Source organism: Arvicola amphibius, chromosome X (genome assembly GCF_903992535.2).
Source record: "Arvicola amphibius chromosome X, mArvAmp1.2, whole genome shotgun sequence".
NCBI lineage: Eukaryota > Metazoa > Chordata > Mammalia > Rodentia > Cricetidae > Arvicola > Arvicola amphibius.
Window position 1 is genome coordinate 58,760,879 of NC_052065.1, and position 12,311 is coordinate 58,773,189.

Genomic DNA, 12,311 nt, shown 5'->3' on the forward strand with positions numbered 1-12,311 from the left:
AAAAGCCACAAACAGGAAGATATTCAAAGCACAGAAAAATTGAGCTACCTAAATGTTCAATTGCAAAGGGACAGTCAAATAAGATATAATCTACCAATGGGAGTAGTTTTGTATAGCTATTGAAATAATAAACGTGAAAGACTGCATCGACACAGGAAAGGAGAGAGTTTAAAATAAGAGAGGATTATACTTACTTGTTTTGAAATAGGGTCTCACTACAAAGCCTAAATTGACTTCAAATTTATGACCCTCTCGCCTCTACTATCAACTCTTGGGATTATAGTCTACCATACCATAATACCCTAAAAACAGACTTTTATACACTGTGGTTACACTTCTACAGTACATGAATACAAATCAAGAAAACATGAAGTATGAAAAGTGAAAATAGGGGTTTGAAATAGGTGAATCTTTTCTCCACATTTCCTCCTTCAGTGTCGTCACAGTGAGATCTTTTAAGTGTTATTTTTATATTTGAAACAACTATAAAAGACATGCAATAGAGTCAAGTGAAGTAGAGGAGTCAAAGAGGGATAAAAGTAGTATATATATATATATATATATAAAATGTATGTCTGTATGTATGTATATATATGCTTATATATAGGTATGTGTGTGTGTGTGTGTGTGTGTCATTAAAATTCTTGCCAAAGACGTAATTTGTGTTCTGAGAGCAGCAGAGCAGGAGGCAATGCAGTTCAGAGAGTTTGGAGCAATTCCGTGCTTAAGTGGGGTGGAGAGCTCTCTTCCTGGAAATGCAGTGGTGGAATGGGTAGAGATAAACAGAGGGCAGCAAGATGAGACGACAAGGTTAAGGTATTGATGCGGCGAAGATTGGAAATAACCAAAAATAGTCCTTTTATAATTATTTAAGTTTAATACAAAGGGAGATAAGGGAACTTACAGATAGGTTTTTATGTATATTTTTTGGTGATCTTAGGGTTTTTAGAACCAGTCACCTTTTTTGTAGTTATTACTGGGAAAATAGGTAGAGTTTTATTGAAGCTATCCCGGAGAGTTTTATTTGATGGGGTTGGGACTTTTTTTTGTACTATTTGTTTTTGTTTATGAGAGTCCATAAGTTTCTCGATCTTTTTAAATCTATTTACCATTGTCTTTTGTAATGTCTCAATCTCTTGTCCAGTATTATGTTTTAAGGCTTTTATAGAGGATTTAAGGGTATGAAGTTTGTCCAATACCGATAACGTCTCATCCTTGGACAGAATTTTTATGGCATGAATGGTGTCATCTTGTATTGAAATTCTGTCCAGCAATCTTTTATAGCTCTTTGATAAAGTCTTGTTAATACATTTAACGGTTTGAATCTCCTCAGATAATGTTTTAGCTCCTACCGACAGAGATTGTAACTTATGATTTAGATCCGTTGTTCCTGACTCCATACCTTGTATTTTTCTCTCGAGTGATAAAGCCATCTCAGAGAGAGATCTGTTATTTTTTTCCTCATGAAATTTAAACTTTTTCTCGAAAGTTTTAAATTTTTTAAGTAACAAAGCCATCTCAGAGGAAAGTCTCTTATCCCTTTCCTCGAGAGCTGTAACCATCTTTTTAAGCTGTTTATTAGTGTTTTTTAAACCATTTATGTCCTTGTTTAGTTTTTTAGCTCCTGTCTGTAAGGACTCTATCTCCTTTTTATTTTTTAACCACGTTGTAATGAAACAAACAAAAATAAAGAAGATACCAAACCCTGTAAATATCCAGCCAAGGGAAACCACATCTGTATCGCTCAAAAATTTAGTCATCGTGTAGTTGAACAAATTATAAAATCCGTTAATAGTGATATTGTCGGACATTGTTAATCCGAACGGTTTTTAATCAAATGAAAAATTACCTGTAATTACCGTTGTCTGCCACTAGATGGCGTAGGGCCCCGAGTTTTACGTGTTGTAGGAAACCAAAGATGGCGTTCCGCGCAGAGCACCGTAGCTGTGGAAGCAGCGGCGAAGTGGCGGGGCGGGGCTTTGGTTCCCTGCAAGAACTTCACAAACGATTTGGCGGGCGACTTGGCCCTGAGGTGTGGGGAGGGGGAGTGCAGCGGGGCGCGAGAGCGGCGCGGCGCGGGGCGCAGAGCCGAGGGAAGCCCAGGGGGCGGATCGCGCGCGCGGGCGCCCGCGGACGGCTTTCAATGGCGGGTGTCTGTACCTGGCTACTGGGACGCCCGGCTAGCTCAGTCGGTAGAGCATGGGACTCTTAATCCCAGGGTCGTGGGTTCGAGCCCCACGTTGGGCGCCAGATGATGCGGCGAAGATTGGAAATAACCAAAAATAGTCCTTTTATAATTATTCAAGTTTAATACAAAGGGAGATAAGGGAACTTACAGAACCAAGGGTCCAGCGGAGTGACCGCGGGGCAAACGAACGGGCTGCCTTCCGGCTCCCCAATCCTATTTAAGGGGCATGGCTACCCCGCTGGAGCAGCCACGCCCCTGAACGCAGGGATTGGGCCAGCTGCCCCAACAAGGTATGAGTGCTTATGGCTTTTGTAAATGATATAAAATCAGTGTAAAGTATAAAATCAGTAATGGAAGTAATGGAAAAGACAAAGGGAAAAAATAAACGAATAAGGCCCTGGTGGCATACGTCTTTAATCCCATCACTCAGAGAGGCAAAGAGGCAGGTGGATCTCTAAGTTCAAAGCCACCCACGTCTCTGTAGCTAGTTCTAGGCTAGACAGAGGTACATAGTAACAGTCTGTACACTCCAGGAAGTTAGTCTTGACTAAGCAGCTTGGAGTTATGGAGCCTGACTCAATGGAGGAGCTTGAAGAGAATGATCTTAGGTAGGACAGGTGACAGGCAAGGGGGCTGTGGCCTTAGGAGTGAGATCCTGGCAAGAATTTTTTAAAAAGGTCAATAATTTACTACTATTAGAAGAACTCTTGTGTTCCAAGGGAGAGAATCCCTGTAAAGACTGGAAAGGAGGGCAGAGGGGCACGAAGATTAAGCTGCTTTACTCTGCAGCCTAGCACCTCCCTCCCCTACTCTCCAGAGACAGAGAGAACACTTAGAAGCCAATCAGAACTTGGTATCAGTAGATGAGTAGGCAACCAGAGAGGGCAGCAAAGGCTGGGGTCTGACTCAGAAGGCCCATAGGCTCTAAGGTGATTTCCTAGGAAAAGAGGCTGAAAATAGATTTCCCTTCTCATGAAAGCCCGCCCAGAAACTCTTAACTCTCAGGTTTGGGATTGAGTTCCCCTGGCTCCATACACCCACCAGGTCCTCCAAGCTCATTAGGTGCTGTGGCAAGAGGATTGAACAGGTGCAAAACCGAGTGCCACACCCTGCCTTGAAATGCTACAGCCCGATTCAGAACGAGCTGGTGACAGGTTTATCCTTTATCAAACTAGAGTTAGAGAAAGAGGAGAGACCAGTCAAGAGCCAGTTCTGGGCGTCTATTCCTGTCAACGCCCTATCCTTTGCACAAACCTGCTCTGCCCATCTGTTCTAGAACTTGGAGCCAATGGACTCAAGAGGTCTTCTTCCCTCTCAGTCAGAGCTGTCCACTCTTCCTTTCATTAAACATATGGGAGCTATCAAATACATTCTCCACAGTCCCAGGGGTGGATCTAGTCTCATTCTTCTTCCCAAGGTTGCTGTCAGCCTGGACTCTGCCTCCAGAAGTTCTGCAGGGTCGCCCCTCAAGGGCAGTTCTCTACCTCACGGCTGCTCAGCAGCTCAACAGCACCAAGCTTCTAGGTGCTGGTGGAGCTCTGCCAGGCAGGTTTGGAGGTCTTGTATCCTATTTCAGCACCTTGGCAGGTAAGACCAGCTTGTCTTTGAGAGGGAGCCAGGAAGTGGGTGTGGATGCTACGTATAGCAAATATGTCATCTGTGATATGCTAGCTCCCCAGCTTCCTGATTCTGGCTTGCTCCATTATATACATCAGGCCGGTCTTGAGATCGCTCCACCCTTCACCCCTCTGGCTGAATTCCCTACTCTGGTTGGAGAAAGGCATGCTGTGGAAGGGCCGGGGAGGCAGAAAGGGCAAAGAGCACTGAGGAAGTCTTGTGGGTTCTAGAAATCGAATCAGGGGCCCCAGGAAAGGACAGAAAAACAGAAAGAAGTAGAGACCGAGGAGTAACTGCCCCAAAGGTGGACTGAAAAGAGAGCAGCCCCTCATCAGGTATCACTAACAGGCTCCCTTCCCTCTGTCCCCCTCCATCCTGCAGTTACCCCCATTCCTTTTATAGCCGGTGTCTGGGGTTATGTAGGGAAGATGACGTCCTGGTGGGTGTCTGCCCACCTGCTGCTTTCCTCATGCAGGGTCACCAGTGCCAGGGAGGAGGCCATAGTCCGAGGCTGGGGCCCTGTACCTCTACATAGCCGCTGGAGCTGGCGTCGATACTTGTCCCCCGTGAACAGATAGAGCACTGGATCCAGACAGCTATTAGCACTGGCCAGGGGCCGGGTCACTTTGTAGACCACGTTGACCGTGTTCAGCACCTGGCAGTCAGCTTTCAATAGCCTTGCCAGGTAGTAAACTGTGCGGGTGATGTGGAACGGTACAAAGCAGACAGCAAAGACAGTCAGCACGACAGCAATGGTGCGGAGCGTGCGGAGCCGAGACGATGACTGTCCAGCTCCCGGCAAAGGGCGATACAGTCGTCGGGCCATGAGTCCGTAGCAGACCAGGGTGACCAAGAAAGGCAAGCCAAAGAGCAGCACCATGATCGCCGAACTGAAGTGTACATAGTGATCAAACTCCTCAGGCCGGGTGGTGTCATGGCACAGGATGGTGGTCCCACTGGGGCTGGTTGTCACAAAGAACAGGTTGGGCACGAGGCAGCCAGCTACCACCAGCCACACAGCTAGGCAGAGAAGACTTGCAAATCGCGGGCGGCCCCAGCGGAGCGCCCGCAGCGGGTGACAGATGCCCAGGTAGCGGTGCACACTGATGCAGGTGAGGAAAAGGACACTGCAGTAGAGGTTCCAATAGAAGAGAAAGCGGACAAACTTGCAGAAGGCAGCGCCAAAGGGCCAGTGGTTTCGGGCAGCATAGTAGTACACGAGGGTGGGCAGTGACAGCACATACAAGGTGTCTGACAATGCCAAATGGAACATGTAAGTGGCTGTTGCATCCCAGGGTCGAAGGCGGAAGAGGAACAGCCAGAGGGTTGGAGCATTGAGGGCTAGGCCCAGCACAAAGACAACCGCATAGCTCACAGGCAACAGGATGAACTTGAACTCCTCGTTAAAGGTACAGCGTCCATCTCCAGAACTTTGGCTGGGGCCTAAAGACGTAAATAGCAAGGATTCTGAGCTGGTCATGTCCCCCTAGAGGTAGAAAGGACAGAAGTGAATGTCTGATTTCCCTAGTTTCCCAGTCCTGACCAACCTGCAACAAAAGAGGAAAAGCACCCAGGAGAGCGAGGAGGATCAGATCCAAGTGCAATCCAGGCCCGCCTAGCCCTTACCCATCTCTTCCCCAGCTCCCTGAGCCAAGTCCCTACCCTGCTGCCTTAGCCCAGCCTCTACCCAGTTCCCTTAGCCCAGCCTCTACATAGTTCCCTTAGCCCAGCCTCTACCCAGTTCCCTTAGCCCAGCCTCTACATAGTTCCCTTAGCCCAGCCTCTACATAGTTCCCTTAGCCCAGCCTCTACCCAGTTTCCTTAGCCCAGCCTCTACCCGGTTTCCTTAGCCCAGCCTCTACATAGTTCCCTTAGCCCAGCCTCTACCAGTTCCCTTAGCCCAGCCTCTACCAGTTCCCTTAGCCCAGCCTCTCTACCTGGTTCCCTTAGCCCAGCCCCTACACAGCTCCTTTAGCCCAGCCCCTACCCAGTTCCCTTAGCCCAGCCCCTACCCAGTTCCCTTAGCCCAGCTCCTACCCAGCTCCCATAGCCCAGCCCCTACACAGCTCCTTTAGCCCAGCCCCTACCCAGTTCCCTTAGCCCAGCCCCTACCCAGTTCCCTTAGCCCAGCTCCTACCCAGCTCCCATAGCCCAGCCCCTACACAGCTCCTTTAGCCCAGCCCCTACCCAGTTCCCTTAGCCCAGCTCCTACCCAGCTCCCATAGCCCAGCTCCTACCCAGCTCCCTTAGTCCAGCCCAGGGACTGATGGGCATCAGGCAGTGCAGGGACTCGGACAGGCAGTCAGTGGTGTTCTGCAGCTTCCTCTCCTGCAGAGCCTGGCTAGCTGAAGAGGGTGGAGGCTGACCAGCAACATCTAAAGGGAAGATGCCCAGGCTCAAATTATCATCTAAATCCCCATCAAAGCTCTGTCCTAGTTACTGAGGGACTCTCTCCTTCTCCTCTTACCCTGGTCCTAATTCTCTGTACTCATTTCCCTCTGAAGCCACCCGACTTCACACCTGCTTCCAGCCTAGCGGCACTACCTCCACCACCCTCGCCTAGGAACCTTAGCAAGACTCCTACCCAGTGCCCTTGAAGCGGAGCCCAGCTGACTCTGTCACCCTCCCTCTTGGCAGCCAGAGGGCATATTCTTGGGGGTGGGACTCGGGGTGGCGCTTATCCCTCCTCCTGTCCCATCCCGCAGATTGTCAGAGGTAGAAAAGCCCTTGGAGGTTATCTAGTCCAACCCACTTAGCATGCAGATTGGGAAACTGGGACCCAGTGAGATTACTATTTAACAGCTTCAAAATGATTGTGTACACAAGGAGACATCCACGTTTACAGATAAAGATCCAGGCCACTGAAGATAATTAAATTACAGGAAGATCATATAAGTTTATGGGCATAGAGACATGGGAAATGAATTTTAACATGGACAACAGCAAGTCAACACACTGAAGGACTTTTGAAAATGTAAACTACTGATAACCATCTTTACTCTGTATGCGTTTAATTAGAGCACATGTTTATCTAGTCCTTACTCCGTGCTAGGCACTGTCCTAAGGACTTTATACCCATTGATGATTCTACAGGCTCTCTGTCAAATAGCTTTTATTACTGCCTCTACTTTATTGATGAGTAAATTAAGATACAGGTAGTTTGAGTATTTTCATAATTTATGGTAAGATCAAGATTTGCCAAACTCTAACATCCATAACTTGCTGAGCATGATAACCTGATCCTCCATGCTACTGGATCAGACCTGGAAAAGGGTCAACAAACATTTCCAAAGAGCTTTCAGTTCTAGATCCTGGTAGTTCACTACAAGTGAACCAAACAGATTAAAAATTGACAGCTTGGGGCTGGGGAGGTAGCTCAGTGGTTAAGAGCACTGACTGCTCTTCCAGAGGACCCAGGTTCAACTCCCAGCATACACATGGCAGCTCATAGCTGTCTGTAACTCCTTTCCAGAGGACCCAATACCCTCACACAGATGTATGTGAAGGCAAAACACCAATGCAGACAAAATAAAAATTAAAAATTAAAAATTTGTCAGCTTAATAGGAGTTACATAATATTGGAGGTAATAATAAATCAATAAAACACGAAGAGTGTGATCATTGTTATAGAGAAAAATGAAGGCGATAATGAAAAATTTGCTGTTTTGAATACTGGAATGACTTGAATAAAAACCAGGTATTTTGAGGAAGAAGAACAGAATATGAGGTCAGAGCATTTGAGAGGGACCAGGTCCTGAAGGCTCTTGTGAGCCAGTGTAGGGCCTTTAGCATGTGGAAGAAAACCACAGAAGCTTTGGAGAGGAGTGCCGTGGTCTGACGTGCTCTCCAGAGAGCTCTGTGATGAGACAAGATAGCAGGGCAAGCAAAACAGGAAGAGGAATCAAGAGTGACTCCAAGCACATGCCAGTAATGTCACTAGCTGAGACTGGGATGATTGCTCCAAGTTCAAAGCCAGCCTGGGTCACACACTAAGACTCTGTCAAAAGGAATTAATTCCAGGCTTCTTGTCTGGGCAACTAGAAGAGGGGAACTTCTGTAAACAGGCCCAGGAAAGGCTATAAGAAAGAACATTTGGGGGAAAGAAAGGAAGTTCATTTTCCAGCATATATGTTTTAAGATGCCTATGACACATGTAAGAACAGATGGCCAGGAAGCAGTTCATATCTCCATGTGGATGCTAGCCAATGAGCTTCCCTTACACCTCCCACCCCTTCCTACACAGCACCTTGTCTCTTTCCATCACCCTAGGAGAACCTGGTCTTAATACAGTAGAGAAGGCATGCGGAGCAAGCTTCCATTATTAAAAACCTAATGACAGCGAACAGTTGACAGCAGCTGTGGGTCTGAGGCTTCAGGAACTTAATCTGCCTTCCTAAGTACCACTGTCTCTAGCATACCAGGCAAATTGGGTCTGGAGGATGCTGTGGGTAAGGTGAGCAGTACTTGTTGGGAGGGATGAGCAGGCTGGAGCAGAATCTTTAAGTGGAGCTTAGAAGCAATGAAGACTCAGAACCTGATCCCCAGGTCCCAGGAATGTGACCTAACTGCATCCTGGAAGAGAGAGGAGGAGGAGGGCCTGAAAAGGACACTCTAGAAGCCAGAAGCTGGATCCCTTGGAAGACCTACAACTCTGGATGTGGGAGGAACCTGGAGACCCTGTCCTGTTTCAGGTTGAAGCGGCACAACCTGAGTCCTGGGCTACTGACTGTTGGGATGTGATATAAAAAACCCAAATGTCTGCCTGGAGCTAGGCCATCTTGAACTCAAATCCTTGTTCTGTTTATCAGCTGTAGAAACCTGGGCACCTATTTCTCACGGTTTCCTCAGAAGTGAAATTGGGGCAGTAAAACCACAGGTATCAGAATATGAGTTGCTCAGTAGGCATTCAAACACTTGTAAGTCATAAAATGCTGCAAGTCTCTTATATTTTCTTCACATTATTCTGTTCCCAGGGATGAATTTTGACCTCTTCATAGGAGGTGAAGTGTGTCTTGAGACTTGGTGTAGACTCTAGTCATGGAGAAGTGCCACGCTAGAAAAGATCTGGCTGCAGTGACCACAGCCAAGCACTGGGCTGAGCCCCTGGAGCTTAGTTGAAGAGCAGAGCGGGAGGAGGGATCATATGAGCAAGGGAGTGTCAAGATCATGATGGGGAAACCCACAAAGACAGCTGACCTGAGCTAGTGGGAGCTCATTGACTCTGGACTGACAGTTGGGGATCCTGTATGGGACAGAACTTAGTCCTCTGAATGTGGGTGACAATTTTATGGCTTGATCTGTTGCTGGGGGAGAGGGGGAAGGTGGAGTGGCAGTGGGACCAGGACTTATTCCCAGTGCACAAACCGGCCTTTTGGAGCCCATTCCCTATGGAGGAATACCTTGATATGGAAGGCGGGGGGGGGGGGGAGGGGGGTAGCTTGGCCCTGTCTCAGCTTGATATGCCAGGCTTTATTGAGTCCTCAAGGGAGGCCTTAACCCCTCTGAGGAGTGAATGGAGGGGGGTAGGATGGTGGGAGGTGGGGGAGGGAAAAAAGGAGGGAGAGAGAACTGGGGCTGGTATGTAAAATGAAAATAAAATTAAATAATTTTTAAAAAGATCTGGCATGAAACAGCTTCCTGCTCTACTGCTTCAAGCTGGCTTAACTCAAGGGGTTCCCCGGGTTTAAGGCTGCAAGGCTTCACCTGACTTCAGTCCAAGCAGGTTTCTGCTTGTCCCTGGACACTGCTGCTGCTGCTGCCGCTGCTGCTGCAGCTGCTGTTGCCACTGCCGCCCAGTGGCTACTTTAGGGAAAGACCTCCCCCAACCTCCCTTACAGAGGGAACAAAGCCCCACAGACTAGATGCCCTCATCTCTGAGCCGCTTCTTCCTTTTGTTCTCTGTGGCCTACATCGCTTGGTTTCTGTGATTCCTCTGGACACTCCCGACCCCTTTTCCCATCTCCTTTTGGTCATCCTTCCACCAAATGTGGCTCTTCCCCAAAGCAGACTCCCCTTCCTCCCACCACCCTCCTTTCTTTCCTTTTCTCCTTCTCCACCACCTCTTTCCCACTTTCCCCTCTCCAGGTCTCCTCAGAAAGTTACCCTCATGATTTTAACTGCCGTTTAGAAGTTATTGATAATTTTCTTTTATTTTGTTTTAAGACAAGATCTTGCTCTGTAACCCAGGTTTGCCACTCCACCTCCTGGTGCTGTTATTACAACATGCACCACCACACCCGGAAGATGTTATCAGTAATTCTAATAACAGAGACATTCCAGCATAGGGCTCTCTCACTCTCTCCTCCTCCTCCTCTCAAATTCCTGTCTCAGAGCTGCAGAAAAAGCTCAGTACTTAAGGGTACTTGTTGCTCTTACAGAGGACCTAAGTTTGAGTCCCAGCACCCACATCTGGCAGCTCACAATCATCTGTAGTTCCAGCTCCAAAGGATATGACATCTTGTCTGACATTTGTGGGTACCTACTCAGGTGTACACACACACACACACACACACACACACAACACACAGTTAAAATAAATATTTAAAAATACTTCTCTCCTCTCCTTCCTGGTCCCTCACATGCAATATTCATAAATGTATTAATCGCAATTTCTCTGAAATGCCCGCTGTTTACTTGGGGACTAGAATTGAAAGTGGGGGAAAGACATTTTCTGATCTCTTTCAATTAGGATGGAGGAAAGAAGGCAGAGGAGAGAGAAAAGAAAGGAGGGAGGGAAGGAAGGAAGAAGGAAGAAAGGAAAGAAATGAACGGGAGGTAACAATACAGTTGAAAAACGAAGGCAGATGGTGCTAAGGTTGAAATCCAGTTCCGTAACCTATCAGCTGGCTGGCTGTGAATGAAACCTCCCTGCTCCTCCACTCCTCGTGCGTGCTGTCAGAATCCTAGTCTCTGGCCTGTCGTGAGGAGAAGATCAGACCATCCACATAAGAACTCAGCATAGTATCTGGTTGCTGTCATCTGCATCACTGGTAGTAAGTTAGTAGTATTTTGAGGTTATATTCAGAGTGTTGTTCTGCCGAAGGGAAGTGAGGTCACCTTCTGAAAGTTTAACCTTGATGGAGAGAAGCAGTAACTGAAACCCTGGATGACCCAAACTTATCAATAAAATCACCTGCAAGTGACTGGCTCCATATAATCACACTCAAGTTAGCTTTGTTCATGTATCTTCTCTCTAGTGTGCCTTTAAAATGTGGGGGGGTCAGGCTTTTTTTAAAAAGGATCTTACCCTGTATCCCAGGTTGGCCTATAACTCACTAAGTAGCCCAGGCTGGTCTTGAACTCAACAGTCCTCCTACCCCAGCCTCCTCCGAAGTACTAAGATCGCAGGCATGTGACACCACACCCAGCTTAGTGTGCCTTTCTGGTCTTTCTAAGTGTGATCATGTAGGTAGTTCCTAGTAGCTGATCCATCATCACCTTTCCATCCTCCCCCACTGAGCCAATGCCCTTGTTCACATCCCACTCAAATCTGTTGATTTGGAAAGAATGTAAGAGCCGGAGAAAGGTGGGGGAGCGGTATGGAACACTGAGTTCCCGGTCTGGCATGGCTGCTACAGTCCTGGACTTACTGCAGCTAGAATTATTGTACAAGATCTAAACAGAATTGGGCTCCTCCCTCTCTCTCTGTCTCTCTGTCTCTGTCTCTCTCTCTCTCTTTCTCTCTCTCTCTCTCTCTCTCTCTCACACACACACACACACACACACTATGGAAGGGGAGGAGTTCACGAGGCTCCACCCCTCCCTGAGGATTCATGTGTAGCTAAAGGTTGATGGTTGATGGCACTAAGGGAGAGACTTGTTTTGTTCAATGGCGTTACTACTGGTAAGGTGCTCTTGCTCCTGTAAACCAAGTCTAGCCCGTGCTCCTGTAAATCCCAATCTCACTGAGAGAAAACAGACATGAGAACGAAAGGGGACTGGTTGGGAAGAAGGGGGAGGAGAAAGAAAGACTAACGAGGGTGAACACAGTCAAAATGTATTATGTTCATGTCTGGAGCTGTCATCATGAAACCTCTTACGTATAATTAACACATGCCAATAAACTATTTTAAAAACTGTTGATTTCCTTTCCATTGCAATAACTGAAAATTTCAGCTAACTTTAAAAGAAGAAATATACATTAGCTTGCATTTAAGTGCAGGAGCGGATTCAGCAGTTCAGTAATGTCGTACCGATCTAGATTCTTTCCGCCCTTCTGATCTGCAGCCCTCAGCATGTTGTTAGGAATGCTCATGGTCACACGGGGACTGTGGCATTGCACCCAAACTTGGCACTATTCAATGAGAAGAGAGGAAGGCCTCTCTTCCTGTGCTGTTATATTTATCACTCGGGAAACCTTTTTCAGAACCTCCCCAGCATATTTCCTCTCACATCTCAGTGGCCTGAATTTCATCATGCCTAGAAAACCCAGTGACTTTCAAAGAGATGAAACAACCCTAACACATTTGTTGAGAGAGGCACCGGAGGAGGGTAGACACCTCTATAA

At 47.3% G+C, this 12,311-nt stretch overlaps 1 protein-coding gene and 1 non-coding gene across 4 annotated transcripts; one reads left to right on the forward strand and one right to left on the reverse strand.

Annotated features, from left to right (window-relative positions):
- The first annotated feature begins 2,174 nt into the window (after positions 1-2,174).
- Trnak-cuu lies at positions 2,175-2,247 on the forward strand. Its single transcript has one exon. It is a non-coding gene; the product is annotated as a tRNA-Lys (tRNA).
- A 235-nt stretch (positions 2,248-2,482) lies between these two features.
- P2ry4 (pyrimidinergic receptor P2Y4) lies at positions 2,483-6,516 on the reverse strand. 3 transcript variants are annotated; one of them, XM_038316972.1, is made up of 3 exons: positions 6,390-6,516; positions 6,043-6,180; positions 2,483-5,291 (listed from the first exon to the last, which is right to left on the reverse strand). In XM_038316972.1, the coding sequence occupies exon 3, from the start codon at positions 5,283-5,285 to the stop codon at positions 4,221-4,223; it is 1,065 nt and encodes a 354-aa protein (XP_038172900.1). In that variant the 5' UTR covers positions 5,286-5,291; positions 6,043-6,180; positions 6,390-6,516; the 3' UTR covers positions 2,483-4,220. The 3 variants fall into 3 exon arrangements, with proteins under 3 accessions (XP_038172900.1, XP_038172902.1, XP_038172901.1); XM_038316974.1 differs by lacking the exon at positions 6,043-6,180 and having other exon boundaries at positions 6,390-6,420; XM_038316973.1 differs by lacking the exon at positions 6,390-6,516 and having other exon boundaries at positions 6,018-6,380.
- Positions 6,517-12,311: the final 5,795 nt, after the last annotated feature.

Excerpts from the sequence above, each read along its gene's own strand:
- P2ry4 (XM_038316972.1), bottom strand. The coding sequence starts at position 5,285 with ATGACCAGCTCAGAATCCTTGCTATTTACGTCTTTAGGCCCCAGCCAA.